Here is a 14589-nt window from a genome sequence, read left to right on the forward strand (position 1 = left end):
ACTTGTAGACACATAAACACATGTACAAACACATGCATACACACACAAGTCATACAATCCTAAGCCTCATATTTCCTTATTTAAGTGACTGTTTGCTTCAGGATTATTGAGAAGATCACAGGAGGTACTATATGTAGAAGCTTTTCAAAATCATATCGTTTTATGTAAATATGTATTACATTCATCATTGAATGTTGGGTTTGAATTTGTAGCTTCCTACTGGATAAGATTAGTTTCTAAGTTGCTATTCTTTCTCATCATTTTGAATTTACTAGAACCTTGGATGGTCCATAAGATTAAGCTGTGACTTTATTTAAATTATCATCCTTTTGTAATTATATTTGATGAGAAACAGAATTCCTTTTTATATAACTCTTCCAGCTTGACGGTGCTTTTCAGTTCCACCTTTATTACACTTGGAAAATTTATTCTTCACCAGAGTGAAGATCTGTAGATGCTCATTGATTAATAGATTTTCTTATTTTGTTCAGTGCCACCACAAGAGCACTTATGACAGTGTAATTTCAATTGGACTTTATGGTTTTTTCAATACCAGACATTTCTTAAGGCATCCTTCTTGTGTGCACTGCTTGACACTTACTTGCTTCAACTACCAATTTGTCTGACTTATAGACTTAGAGAGTGATACTTTGTTAAATCCACATTAGTGAAGAGGGCTCCATAGAAAGAAAACTTCCCATGGAACCAAAGCATGCTCTCCTGAAAACTGGAAATTTCATACAATTAATCACTTCTCTTTTGTGCTGCTTCTGGAGCCTGAAACCAGGGTATGGGCTCTGCCCCTGAGCTTGTTTGCTCAAGGCTAGCACTCTACCGCTCTACTTCAGGCTTTTTGGGTTTTTTTTACATAGGCTTTCTTGCCTGTGCTAGCATCAAACCACAATCCTCAGATCTCAGCCAACAGAGTAGCTAGGATTACATGCGTGAGCCACTGGCACCAGCAGAAGAAAGTATTTTTAAGAAAGTGACTGGCTATTACTATGGGAGGGAGGTTGTTAAAAGCTCAAGATTGGGGCTGGGAATGTGGCTTAGCAGTAGAGTGCTTGCCTAGCAGGCATGAAGCCCTGGATTCAAGTCCTCCACCACATAAACAGAAAAGGCCAGAAGTAGCGCTGTGGCTCAAGTGGTAAAGTGCTAACCTTGAGCAAAAGGAAGCTCAGGGACAGTGCTCAGGCCCTGAGTTCAAGCTCCAGGACTAGCAAAAAAAAAAAAAATAGTAAGAGAGAGAGAAAGGAAGAAAGAAAAGAAAAGCTCAAGATTGCTAGGCTGAAAACAAATTGTGTGTGTGTGTATATGTGTGTGTGCACGCACACACGCACACGTACCTCCAAAAGTTCCAGTATTCTCAGCTTCTTGCTGAACTCACACAGGCTAACTACATTCTTCAGTGTCGGGTAGGAATAGAGAAAGTAGCCAGTCCCAGAGTCCCATAGTTCATGTGTGTTGTCTCTAAACATCTGTGTGATACAAACCTGTCAATAATCGAGGCAGCTGTGCTCCATGTCAGCAGCGGTAGAACAGGGTTTTGAAAGCTTTAGGAGTGAGTTGTTTTAGTCTAACAGGATTAAAGTGGGGAGAGCTTTCCTGTGCAGGAAATGGGAGTTAAAGACTCAACGTGGCCGCTCCGGTCTGTAGCTTTTACACCCTTTGACCTGGTGAGTACCTGTCTAGTGACGGCCAGTCCTTGGGCCTCTGTGTTGGGTGGGTGGGTGAGGCCCACCCAGCCCCAGGTAACCTCCAGGTCTTCTCTACCCTCGTGTGTCTTTCTTCCATTCTGACTTTGCCTAACCAGGAAGTCCCCAGATTTTCACCGTTTCAAAGAAGACGGTGGATTTAGATGACACTCATCCTGCTGTGTCAGCTCTTCTGCTGACCATGTGTAAATACAGCTGGCAGGTAGGCTGACCCAAACAAGCACAAATGTATTAGAGATGTACTAAAAAGTACAACACACAGCAAACTGTATTAGAAATAAGACAGAAAAAGAAATACTTCCTATTGTTCGTTACCCAAGTGATTAAAGAAATGCTTATTGCACTCACTGACTATCCCAAAGAGAGATTAAATAGTAACAATGCTGGGAAGGAAATATTCCCCCAGAAACTCAGACACGTGACTTATTTAATTTGGGCATGTGTGAGTGGTCAATACATAGCATCAAGGAAAAAGCCTAACAAAGAACCTACTAGATATCTGTGGGGCTCCCTGCAACATGGAAACAAAATCGGGAGTAAAACCAAATATCAGGGAAAGCAGGAGCCAGATCTCCAGCAAACACACACATTGGGCGTGTTTGGGTGTGTGACACGAACTCACAGGACAGCTCTGGGGAGAGCATGAACTGTTTTCTGAGGCTCTGTCTGATTCTCTAAGAACCCGAGTTTCTTTGAGAGAGAGGTAGACGCCCAGTCTAGCTCAGCTGTACTCAATCTGAGTTGCTTTTCCTACCTACAAACCCTCACTTCAAAGCAAGGAACATAATGTACAATTTTTTAATGGCTCTAGACCCAGGCACTCCGACTCTCTGCTCTGCGCCTTACCTCAGTGTAAACACCTAATCAAGATTGCCTGCGCTTCAACAATAGCAGCCAAATGCAATTGGAGAAGCGCAAGCCTTTGAAGTCCTCTGGCAAGGGCCGGTTCTCTAGTCTGGGATAATGGCATGCCATGATTGCTGTCTTTGTTGTATCTTTTCAGTAGAGAAGCAATTATAGGCCCCAATTTAACAGAATGGACATTACACAGCTTATGATGCTCAAAATGCAATTTCATTTGATCATTTTCTCGATTTGATTGGTATTAATAGAATGGTTCACAAAAAAAAAAAGTATATAGCTGGCAGAGGTTGTGTCCCATTCCACTTTCAAAGAGATAATGTAGAAGTGGGCAGCTCAGCCACCGAGCTCCACCAAAACAGCCTATGGCTGGAAATGCCAGACAGCCTTCATTCCCCAGCCAACGACGTGCCAGCTGCTCCATTTTTAATTGGTAAACTTTGTCAGAACTGTATGAGATCTCATGGTTGTAAGTGTGCAAATTAGTGGCACTAGTGGGAAACTGAATCAATAAACCAAGTCCCCTATATTTCGGTGGCACGGAGGCAGGTCTGTAGAAGAGTTCAGCCTCTCCCTCCCTCCCTCCCTCCCTCCCTCCCTCCCTCCCTCCCTCAATCCCTCCCTCCCTCCCACTCTCCCACTCTCTCCCTTTCTTCCCCTCTCTCCACTTTCTGTCTCTCATTACCGCTTTAAGGTTGGAAAAGGATTGTTTCCTGACCTGTTTAGTTAGCCTAGTTATATTTTTTCCACTCTCTTTTGACCTTCATTTCTCCCCCAGGCTGGGCTGAGTCCTCTTTTAAGTGGACGCTGTGTCGATTTTACATCGTGGCAGGAAGGGACCCACACCCTCGCCACTCCAGTGAAACCTGGTGTTTTGCAAGGGAAGGTTTTTCTGGGACTACTGAGATGAGAACTTGAGAAGTGGTTCCTGGCCTGAAGCACCAGCATCGGTTCTAAACTCTTCTTTTGAGCACAAGTTAAGACAGTTGAGCCACGGGAGGTCTTCCATTTACAGAGCATGCCACTCCTTGCAAACCTATGGATTCCCTCTACTCACGATCAGAAGAATTCCATGATCAAATAGTACTTTTTTGCTTCCTCTTTTTAGCAGTGAAAATTCAAGCAAAACCCCTTTCTTTCTTCCCTCCTACATTCAGACCAATTTTTAAGTATTGAAACATCTGCCTGATTTACCTTATTTCCAGTATCTCTGTGTGTGCAGTAATTGTGAGTTATTCCAGGGAAGTTAGCAGCAATTGTTCATGGACAGATAAGACAGCGCTTGAGATGAAGGAAAGACAACCGTTGTGTGTTTTGTGCCAGGGAAGCCCCATTGGAAGGTGAAGAATGAGAATATCTCCATTGTCAGTATTATCTTAGCGCTTCACATTTAATGAATACTTTTGCTCTTTCTGTTTTGAACACCAACGGAGTCCAAATGCCAGATTCATTCTAGTTGCACACCTGGCTGCGTCTCAGCCTACCCAGAGGAAATTTAACAAAGCAAGTGCAAAGCCCCAAAGCTACATTTACAAATGAATGTCACTAGTTCAAAAAGTATATAACTGGACGGAGTCACACATAACAGGAGGGATGGCAGGGAACCCTTGCAACAGGTCCTCTAAGCGAGAGGAGGGCCAGGGGAGGCCCCCAGCCAGATGCTGCCGGCGGTGGCCGCGGCCTGAAGGAGGAATGCACCTGCACTGTGGCTTTCCAGAAAGCAGAGAGGCAGGGGGAGTGGGGAGACGCATCCGCCATCCCACAGGAAGGACTTTCTGGCGTCTAGGTTGCCCCGTGGTGGACTAGTGCGTGAAACACATCCCTTCTCTTACCTTAGCTTTTCTTTCTCTTTCCTTCCTTCTTTGTTGGAGGAAGTAAGCCGTACCATACCCTCCAAGAGATACTGAGCCCAGGCCCTTCCTGTGTCTCTTTGCTTTTATTAAATGATTATTGCTTTACTGTCATTATAAAGGTGATGTACAGAGGGATTGCAATGACATGCATCAGGTAATCAGGACATTTCCTTTCATACAGTGCTTTCCCTTCCCTCACTCTCTCCCAGTCCCTCTCTCCGGTGTCTTTGCTTTCTGTCTGCCAGGAAGTGAGCAGCTTACACACACACACACACACACGCGCACACACACACACACACACACACACACACACACACACACACACACACACCACACATACATATATTCCCTACCATGCTAGATTGCCTCTCCACAGGCCCAAAACAATAGGGTCAAGTGACCAGGGACTGAAATCTCAGAAACCATGAGCCTCTTTCTCCTTATTGTTTATTTCAAGTATTTTGTCACAGCAACGGGAAGCTGATGACAGAAGAGATGAATCCTTAAAAGAAACAAACCCTAAGCCCTACCCATACAGGACTGGTTTCCAGAGAACACAGCCTGTGCCTGTGACTCTTATGCTGTATATATTTTACCCTCTCAGGTCTCCTACCCCATCAGAGTGGCCAGCAAGATGACTATTGAGAACGCCAAGGAGATTGAAAACACTGCCATCGATCCAGAGGACAAATGGCATCAAAGAGCCAGGCAGCTAAAGGTTACTTGCTAGATTGCATGCTAAGTGTGTTTCAAGTGATACTGCTGAATATAAGTAATGTCAGTGAGTTCTTGTCACTTAAGGGTTTATTTTTATGTCTGGGAATAGCTACCCGCCATTGTATGAAAGAGACTGACTTCTGCCAGAGAAATTGTGGCTTTCTCAGCCAGCCAGCCTTCTGGCGTTCCCAATGGTTCTGCTTCCTTGAAGAACACCATCCTACCACACGTCCAACCCAGAGTGCAAACTCTCCCAGAAGGAGGGCTGGGGACGGACGTGCAGGGAAAGCAAAGCTCCGCTCCAGAGCCCCCACAGGGCTGCTCCCCTCAGAGGTGCCAGCGGCCCCTCCCGATGGGGACACCACCCCTCCCGAGGGCCCCCCTGCATTCTCATTTGCAGAACACAGAAGCTCACTAACCGGCAGTGCGGGACGGCAGCACCCTTTCTGTCCATAAGTTTACTGCCCTGAAATTGCAATCGTAATACTGGGGGAAACATTTCTGAAATTGTTTCTCTAGGAAAACAAACCATCAGTAAAAGCCAGTAGCAGCTGACTTTGTTCCTGAGCCAGGGGGTGGGGCTCTGCAGAGTCAGCCCTTATTTAGAAGTGTGACCCTTATTTAGAAGGGTCAAGACCTTTAAGGCCACCAAGCCTGTAGAGCTGTTGGCATCGCCTGTTCAAATCATATCCATGACAACAAGAAACCAGAGAAATGTGGAAATATCCTAAATCATCTCTTTTTCCCCCTCAGTGGCCTCCAGGCTGCTCTTAGACTCGAACATTTAATGCCATTAAGTTAATTAATAGCATCAATTAGTTCTCTAGAGCTTCCTAAATGCTGGAGCCAGGGAGGCCACGCCCAGAACTGGCCAGATGGAGCGGGAACTCTCCTGGCGTGGGGCTGTGGAGGGCGCTGGCCAGCAGAACCCGGGTGTCAGGGAGCACTTAGAGGTTGGCCCTGCATTCTGGGCACTGGACCTGTCACACAGGATGAATTCTAGGCCTCCGCCTGTCATGTACTTGATGCATGACCTTGGCAGATGTCAACTTTTCCTGTGAGCCTTAAGTTTCCTTGTTAGGAAAAGAAGTGTTGGTGTAAATGACCTTCAAGGTCAATTCCAGCTGCAAAATATAATTCTAGAACCATGTATTCCTAAGTCATCTAAATTATCATAGAAAGCCCGTTTGAAACATGTTGTGAGCCAGAGCTCTCATAACCATCACCAAAAGGGAACAAAACCAGAAAGAAGAAAGGGAAGAGGATGCTTTCTGTTGTCTAGGCGTACTAATTATTGTGTTTATAACTCTCCTGAATGAAGACGAAACAGTGCATGGCATTTAAAGCTGTTTCATACAAAACACAGCAACACAGAGAGGCCCCACAAATGGTTCCCTTTCCCGATTTGATTTTTACCTGGTGCCCAGGAAGAAGCCATTAGCAAACGGGGCACTGGAGGATGGCATAATCCGAGGGGCCTGCCTGGGAGAAAAACAGCTCTGTGAGTGGGCGGAGGGAGGGCTCCATTCTCCTTCTTCAGAGGAGAGATTAGCACATTTACATGCTAGACAGAGAGAGAAACTAGCTAGAGGAGGAAAGAGGAAATAGGCCAGGCGCAATGTAAACCCACACAGCTTCTCCCCCTAGATATTGGGAATGGTCATGAGGGCGTCACTGACTGATGGTGCTTTACGAGCATGAAGAAGGCCCTGGCTTCCAGCCTAGCAACATTGGGGAAAACAAAACAAAGCCTAAAACAGATGACCACTTGTGATGTGAGTCTCCCACCTGCCCTGCCGCCTCAACTGTCTGCACAGCGTTCTTCCTGACCCACAGTGAAAGTAGAGCCCCTCCCCACAGTTTAATACCTTCAGATGGAATTTACAACCCCAGTAGCACAGACTTGTGTTTATTGTCAATGAGCTGGTTTAGCGGGGGGGGGGGGGGGGGGGACACCACCACAGAAACTTCTTCATGTGGGAGCTGCTGGCTGAAAGCAAGGGTGGCTTTTGTGTTCGGGCCAGGAAGCGCCCGCTTAGGAACAGAGCGTGCAGTCTGCCTTGTGCTTGTCATTGGTAGGCAGGAGAGCTGCAAGAGAGCCGCAGCCAGCCCCTGCCTTTCACGGGGACGGGGCACGCGTCCTTGGGTGGGGCAGCAGAATGAATGAGCATTAATGACTAAGGACGGGCCTTGCTGAGGAATTGTCATCCTAGCATTAGGCGTGAAGACTCCCGAGGGCTGACACACCGCATGTGACTGGAAAACCTATTGCCATTAAGCAGTATGGGTAACAAAAGAACCCCAGGGAGAGCAGGATGAAATAGAGGATTTCAGTGCTGATGCAGGAGATTAAACAGCCTGAGAATGGCTTTGTATATTAACTTCGGGGAACTCAGATCCTGCCACCTGAAGAGTGACACCTGAGGCCTCAATTGTAGGGTAATAAATCTTCCATAAACCACAGATCTCAAGTAGGCTGCCTGGAAGGCGAGAGAAATCACATCAAGCCCAGTAAATGTCCTTTCTGGGGACTGAAACGCCATCTCCCCGACACTTGGGTTTGTGTGAATGGCGTATTTAACACTTGAGACAATTGAAGTTTCATCAAATGATGAGTCCTTGCCCTGTTGACAAAGCCCCCTGTGAGGGGCCATTGTGAATGCAATTGTCAGGCAACAAAGGTAAGGACAGCAGAAATCAAGTGCTAACCTAGGACTTCAGATGCCTTTCTTCCCTTTTTTTTTGGTGAGGATGAGGGGAGGAACCTAAGAAGGCTGGTCAGCAGAAAAGGTGCCCGGTCACTTTTTTCGGTGGAGAGTTCACCACGGTGGGACCTGGGATCAGGATAAAGAGGCTGACCTTGTCGGCAACGATCACGGTTGTAGGTCATAGCAAAGGGGCACTGGTTTGACCTTCATACACAGTAATGGCAGCCATGCAGAGAGCATTCCTTCTGGCTCCTCTCCAAAGGGGGAAGATTTTGAAGCCGTGTATTCGTGGAGCCTTCATGCCCACAGTCCCCCAATGCAACGCAACACACTGCACGGAGCAAAGAACCGTTTCTTACCTCAATGGGTTGTTTTGCGTTATTGGCTTTTTTTGGTGGGGGGGATATTTTAGCAGTGCTGGAGTTTGAACTCGGGATCTTGCCATTGCTAGTGGCACTCTACCATTTGAGCCATTCTCTACTACTTTAGGCTTTAGGTTTTTGGGTTTGTTGTTGTTCAGATAGGGTCTCAGATTTTTGCCTTGGCCATGATCTACTCTCAGCCTTCCATGTGGCTGTGTTTTGAGGTGGCCCCATCATGCCCACTGGTTGATCGAGATGGGATCTCATTAACCCTCAAGCCTTCTGAATGGATGAGATTAAGAATGGGCACCACCATGCCCAGACAGGAGGCTTTTTTTTTTCTTTTTCAGAGCAAAGTAAGTTGAGCAGAACTGATCTTAGCATGGCCCCCGTAGCCCCAGAGCACCCGGATTCCACAGGGCACCTACTCTACGTTTCAAAGTAGAAGTGACACTTTACTTAGAAGTCTGAAACAAGTAATACTAACCCACTATTGTTTTAATTTCAACATCCTCAACTTTATTCTAATGTGATTTCAATAGAAATAGAGTAGCACTTCCTATTATGTAGGAATACAATGTAGCTCAGGAAGCGCATCAGAAAAAGCAAAATAAAAGCTGATACTTTATCACAAGGTCTTTCATAACAAGCTAAAACAACCTGAGCACAATCATATCTCATTCACTTCAAGGTATTTTTGTCTCTAGGGATGTAGCTAATTGTTGCATTTTTCAATTAATGTTGCATAGATACTGGATGTAGGAGGGTTTTATTTTATTTTTTTTGTAATCTGTGTACTCAGAAAGGAAGAAATACCTCGCAGTTATTGATGCATATGGTCACTGTTTTCAATAAGCACTTAATCATTCGTTCCAAAGGCCTCTTAACTCAGCCAGTTTTTCACAAAGTAATGAGTGTGCTTTTCCTTGGAAAATATTCCTAAATGGCTCTAGCACAATATAGTTACATCGTGTATCTATTATACAGGGAGTACATTTTGTTGTTACTAGACTCTGAAAAGCATAAAGACTGCTCTGAAATTGAAATCCCCCTCCCCCCTGTTTGATTGCCTCAGTCCAGTTTGTATTAAGGAGCAGAAGGAAAACAGCCCTTCGGTTTTGTGATGTCTATCACAGCTCTCTCTCTCTCAGGATCTGCTGAATAAAATCTAATTTGTTTCATCTGGTGAAGAGGTCATCTCTAGCTTCTAACCTGTATGAGCAGGAAGAGCCCATGCTCTGACCTGTATTTCATATTAAACTTGTACTAAATGTTTCCGGGTTAGGATTTGTCAATAGTAATTTAAGTAAGGTTGTATCTTTTGAAGTCCATCTGTAGTCTCTTTTTCTGTGTACTGCTTTGAGGTGAGGCTTGTCTCTGCCCACCCACCCCGTGGGGACACGTCCCTTTCCGGATTGAAGTCGAGGTTTGTCCTTAACACAAAGCAGCTCAGGTGGTCCCAGCCTCTCTTCCTGAGCTCACAGGCGGGACTTCCTCTGGGAGGCTTCCTCCCCGTGCCTGGAATGAGGAACGGCCTCTGCGGTGTTCCATTCTTCGGTCACCTTTCTGGTTTCAACCCACAATTAAAAACTAAAAAGACACTAAAGTATACAGAGCGCCAATCTCCCACCCTTACATTAACCATGGTATCTTTTTAGGATCTCCAGGAACACTGGTCTCAACAGCCCAACAACGTGCCCAGAGGCCAGTCCTCTGAACCCACCCAAGGCCCGCAGCCATGGCCAAGGCCAGCCAGACCCAAGGCTCGCAAACAGCACAAACGCCAGGGCGTCCTGCCTTCTTTCAGCAAAGAGGAGCTCATGGTCAGTCACGGAAGGCAGAGCACTCCTCAGCAGCAACAAAACCCAACTCAGCCTTTTGAGATCTCAGCAAAGCATGAGTCCACCGCGCTTCTGAATTCCTCCAACAGCGATGTACCAGACACGAGGACCCTTAGGGGCCAGCACCCCACACTCCTTTCCAACATCTTTGTTCCACCGAGTCAGGCTTTTGACAAGGTGTTCCATAAAAACTCTAATGGCTATCACTCCATGCTGAACCTTAATAAAGAAAGAAGGCGCAGACATGAAGAAAAGAAAAGCTTTTCCTATCAGCAGCTACCCATCTCTACTCTTGGTGCCATGGATCTGAACAACCTTAATGAACTCTCTAAGAGACATGGGCTCCTCAGCCAGAAAGGGCCTCTGTCTCTTCATGACTTGGATGTTCACAGGTCGACAAAGCATAAGAAACCAGCCACACAGCCTTCCCCAGAGACGAAATACAAGAACTTAGAAATGTTATGGTAAGAACTCGCTCTGCTCAGATGGTTTTCCTGCGCAGAAAGACAGGAGAGGGGGAAGGAAGTGGAGGAGACGTTGGCTATGGTCGGGTATGAGGGAAAGCGTGATGTAAGGCTCTGGTCTGACTAACCTAGCCCACTTCTCATGGGTTTCTTTTCTTCTTCCCTGTCCTCTCTACTTTTCCCTATAGTAAAGCTAGCAATCAGAGGGACAGAAGGAGGGGGGGGTCCAGTGCGCTTCCAGGGTAGAATGAAGGAAAAGAACCAATTTCTCCAACACTGTCACTGGCCTAGCCTAAGAAAATAACCCAAAGTATAGAAGAAATACGTACATGCAAACACATCATCATTTCCAAACAGGACCTTGAAACCTCACAGTGGGGAAAGGGTCTGGGAAAATTATGATATTTAATGTCATATAACCATTAAAATTATGATAACAAGAATGTGTTTCTATAAAAAAAAGAAACCAGTAAGGTGGTTGAACAATTCTGCTCAACAATTCTGAGCTCTGCGAAAACACCAATCGTGTCATCTCTGGCAGGAGAGAGTGAGATGATTGTAATTCCTCCTCTCTACTTCCTGAATTATCCAAGAGATGCACATTGAGACATATTGCCTCTACATCTATAGGCAAGAAAAAGGAAGTTATTTTTTTTGCAAATCACTTCTGGAGACCTTTCCAGAAGACTTGTATTTTGCTGCCTGTCACTGGCTTTGTCCAGATGTGTTATCCAAGCCCACATCTACCCTGCAAAGTGAGTTGAGGACTCCGCTCTCCTTTTACATCCCCTGCGACATTTCCTAGACAGCTGCAATTAAATCTTACTTAAAAGGTCAGTAGGAAGCCAGGCACCAAGCCTGCTGTCCTAGCTACGCGGGAGGCTGACATCTGGAGGACCTCAGTTTGAGGGTAGTCCAGGCAGCAAAAGTTCACTGGATTCCATCTCCAGAATAACCAGGGAATAACTAGGATTGGTTGTAATAATTCTAATTCCCAGTCTGTTTTTTTTCCTTTTGCCAGTTTGATAAATTATATTCATCAGAAAAGAAGTTAACATTTCTGCTACGTTTTAAAATGTACTGTCATAAAACTTTTCACAGTATTTACATATACTTCTGTATTATTCAAGCTCTGTAATCATGTTCTTTTCATTTCTGATATTATGTATGCTGTCTTTCTTGTTTTCAAATTAATTTTTCAATCAAGATGGTGAGATATATATGTGTATGTATATATATATATATACATATATATATCCCACAAGCCTTGATTATGAATGGTATTACGTTGGTGTAAGAATGCTGGGCAGTAAAGGGTTGCGGGCATGGCTTAGTTGGTGGAACACCACTCAGTGAGCAAAAGTGTCAGGTACTGAATTTAAGTCCCAATCTCCAACCTAAAATAAAAGGGAATACTGAGTAGAAGCAACCTCCTTTTTTTGGCAGTTTTACTTTTTTCACTGCTGTTTTTTCACTGCTGTGATCCTTCGTTCTGTTCATCTGTTGCAGTGTTTCGCTGCATCAGTGTTCAATATTTAATTGACTTCCTGTTCCAGGAAGATGAGACTTTACCTCCTTTCCATCATTGTCACGTCTGCCATGATCCTCCAAAAGTAGCAGGGAGGTTTCCATTTGGGAATAAACCAATATTGAGTTACTTTGGTGATCATGCCAATGCAACCATAATTCATGCTCGAGCATTGAGACTATACCTGTGCTTTTTTATTTCCCCCAATTTTAAATTGCCTTGCTTTATTGTTTTTGTACATATGGCTCTTTTTACCCTCTGCTTGGCAGTGACCTCTGAGTACAGCTTTCCACAAGGACACAAACATCAAGTTCTTCTTTCTTTCTTAGAAACAGCCTTTACGAAGACCTTGCTAGCCCTACTCCGCAGCCAGTCTGAGAGTTCCCTTTCTGATGGATTCTCTTTTCCACTTCATTTTGCTGGAACACATCCTCGGATACTTCCTCAGACCAGAAACAAGGCCTACTGGCAGAGATGGGCTGACAGGCAGTTCTGAGCCCGCTGTGTCTCCCGCTCACATCTGCCGTGGGGCATGGCCCTCTGTGGTGGTGAAACCCATCTTGACCTTCATTCCATCTTGGAAGTTCCCTTCACCTCCCCTCCTCCCTGCCTTTCACTTCCTCTCTCCTCTTGGTAGAGAACACCCTGCCAACAGGAGGAAGAATGTTTGGTTTGGTTTGTTTTTTTTGTTTTGTTTTTTTTTTGTTTTTTTTGGCCAGTCCTGGGGCTTGGACTCGGGGCCTGAGCACTGTCCCTGTCTTCTTCTTGCTCAAGGCTAGCACTCTGCCACTTGAGCCACAGCGCCACTTCTGGCCATTTTCTGTATATGTGGTGCTGGGGAATTGAACCTAGGGCCTCATGTATACGAAGCAAGCACTAGCCACTAGGCCATATCCCCAGCCCTTGGTTTGGTTTTGCCAGTCCTGGGGCTTGGACTCAGGGCCTGAGCACTGTCCCTGGCTTCAAGGTTAGCACTCTACCTCTTGAGCCACTGCGCCACTTCCAACTTTTTCTATATATGTGGTGCTGAGGAATTGAACCCAGGGCTTCATGTATATGAGGCAAGTACTCTACCACTAGGCCATATTCCCAGCCCCAGGAAGAATGTTTTGAGACGGTGACCACGCTTGTCTTTATTCTGCTCTGGCCCCTGACTGACAGCTGGCAACTGTTGTAGAATTCTAGCCTGGAAGTCATTTTTCCTCCAACTTCTATCCTTGCTTCCAGTGTTACTGTCTTCAGGTCAGAAGCCACCGCTTTCTGGATCCTTTGTACAGGCCTTATTTACTTATTTTTTTCTCTGAAGCTGTAGGGTCTTTTCTTTTTCTCAACAAAATGAGACGATACCACAATGTGCCTTCGTGTGGGTCTATTTTCATAGGTTGTGCTGAGCCTTTTAACCTGGAAACATGCGTCCTTCATTTCTGGGAAAACATCTTGAATCATGTCCTGGCTCATTTCTTCTAACCACCTTGTCTGTTTGCCCTTTCTCAAAACTCCTGTTATTCACGTGTGTTCTTTCTTCTAGGACTGTTCTTATGATTTTCTCTTCCCTCTTGTTTTTCTTTTCTTTGTGATTTTGTCCTACTTTCTGTGCGAGTTTCTTCATTCTAGCTTCCAACCTTTCTACTGCTCTCTCTCTTTTTTAATTCCTGAGACCATTTTTGCTTTGTTTTGTTTTTAGCTTCTGTGATTTTTCTGAATGTTCCTTTTGACATGGATGTGGCGTCATTTCTTCTCAACATCTCACATCTCAATAAGTGAGAATGGAGAGTAAGAGCCTTGGTGATCATTTTTAAACATCTTTAATTTCCTGGTTTCTGTTTCCTCGAGTTGGTGGTGGTGGTATGATCAATTTCCCTTTATGTGCTTTCCTATTTCCTGTGTGAGGCTGGTCTCACTCATCTGGCATTTCTTGATTTCCTGCTCGTGACTGGGTGGGAGGGACTGAAAGTCACTGGGCGCTGTGGGTGACGAGCATGGCTGAGGCTGGTTTTGGGCGGAATGGTCAGTGTCTGTTCCGGATCTTCTTCATGTGGATCTGATGGCTTCTGTACCTTCCCGAGGATACAAGTCTCCAGGGAACTGTGAAGGTGCAGAGGAGACATGCACCTTAGTGTACACAATGGGAAAGGAAATCAGCAGATGACTTCTTACACGGATGCCCCTTCTCTTGCTGACGCGGACTTCCCTCCTCAGAGAGCAATCTATTCTGCCTCTTGCCCCCCACCTACCCGTTAGTTTCCTGGCATTTTCCCGTGTTCTCTTTTTCTCAATCAGTGCTGCCCAAAGAATAGCTACTCCACTTGTCATTTTTGAAAACAATGTGGAGTACATTGTTCTTCTCTGTTTTTCTTTTCTGTTTCATCAATCTGTGTTGCTTTGTTTTGTTTTTGGTGTCTGGAAGCTTCGCTGTAAGATATGTAGGCATGGGATTTCTAGTTCTACTTGATACTCTTGTGTGACTCCTAAATCTAGACCGTCATAAGTTCTGAAAAGTTGGCACCTGCCTTTCCCATTGGATAGTACACTTGCTTCTC

The 14589-nt window shown here is 45.3% G+C and overlaps 1 protein-coding gene across 2 annotated transcripts in view; it reads left to right on the plus strand.

Moving 5' to 3' along the window:
* The window catches only part of Jhy (junctional cadherin complex regulator), a 43436-nt gene that overhangs the window by 17744 nt on the left and 11103 nt on the right, over nucleotides 1-14589 (plus strand). For both annotated transcript variants that reach the window (XM_048340994.1, XM_048340995.1), the window contains 2 exons: nucleotides 5034-5147; nucleotides 9875-10521. In XM_048340994.1, coding sequence (XP_048196951.1) covers nucleotides 5034-5147; nucleotides 9875-10521 — 761 coding nt within the window. The remainder of the gene's footprint in view (nucleotides 1-5033; nucleotides 5148-9874; nucleotides 10522-14589) is intronic.

Source organism: Perognathus longimembris, chromosome 3, assembly GCF_023159225.1.
Source record: "Perognathus longimembris pacificus isolate PPM17 chromosome 3, ASM2315922v1, whole genome shotgun sequence".
Taxonomy (NCBI): domain Eukaryota; kingdom Metazoa; phylum Chordata; class Mammalia; order Rodentia; family Heteromyidae; genus Perognathus; species Perognathus longimembris.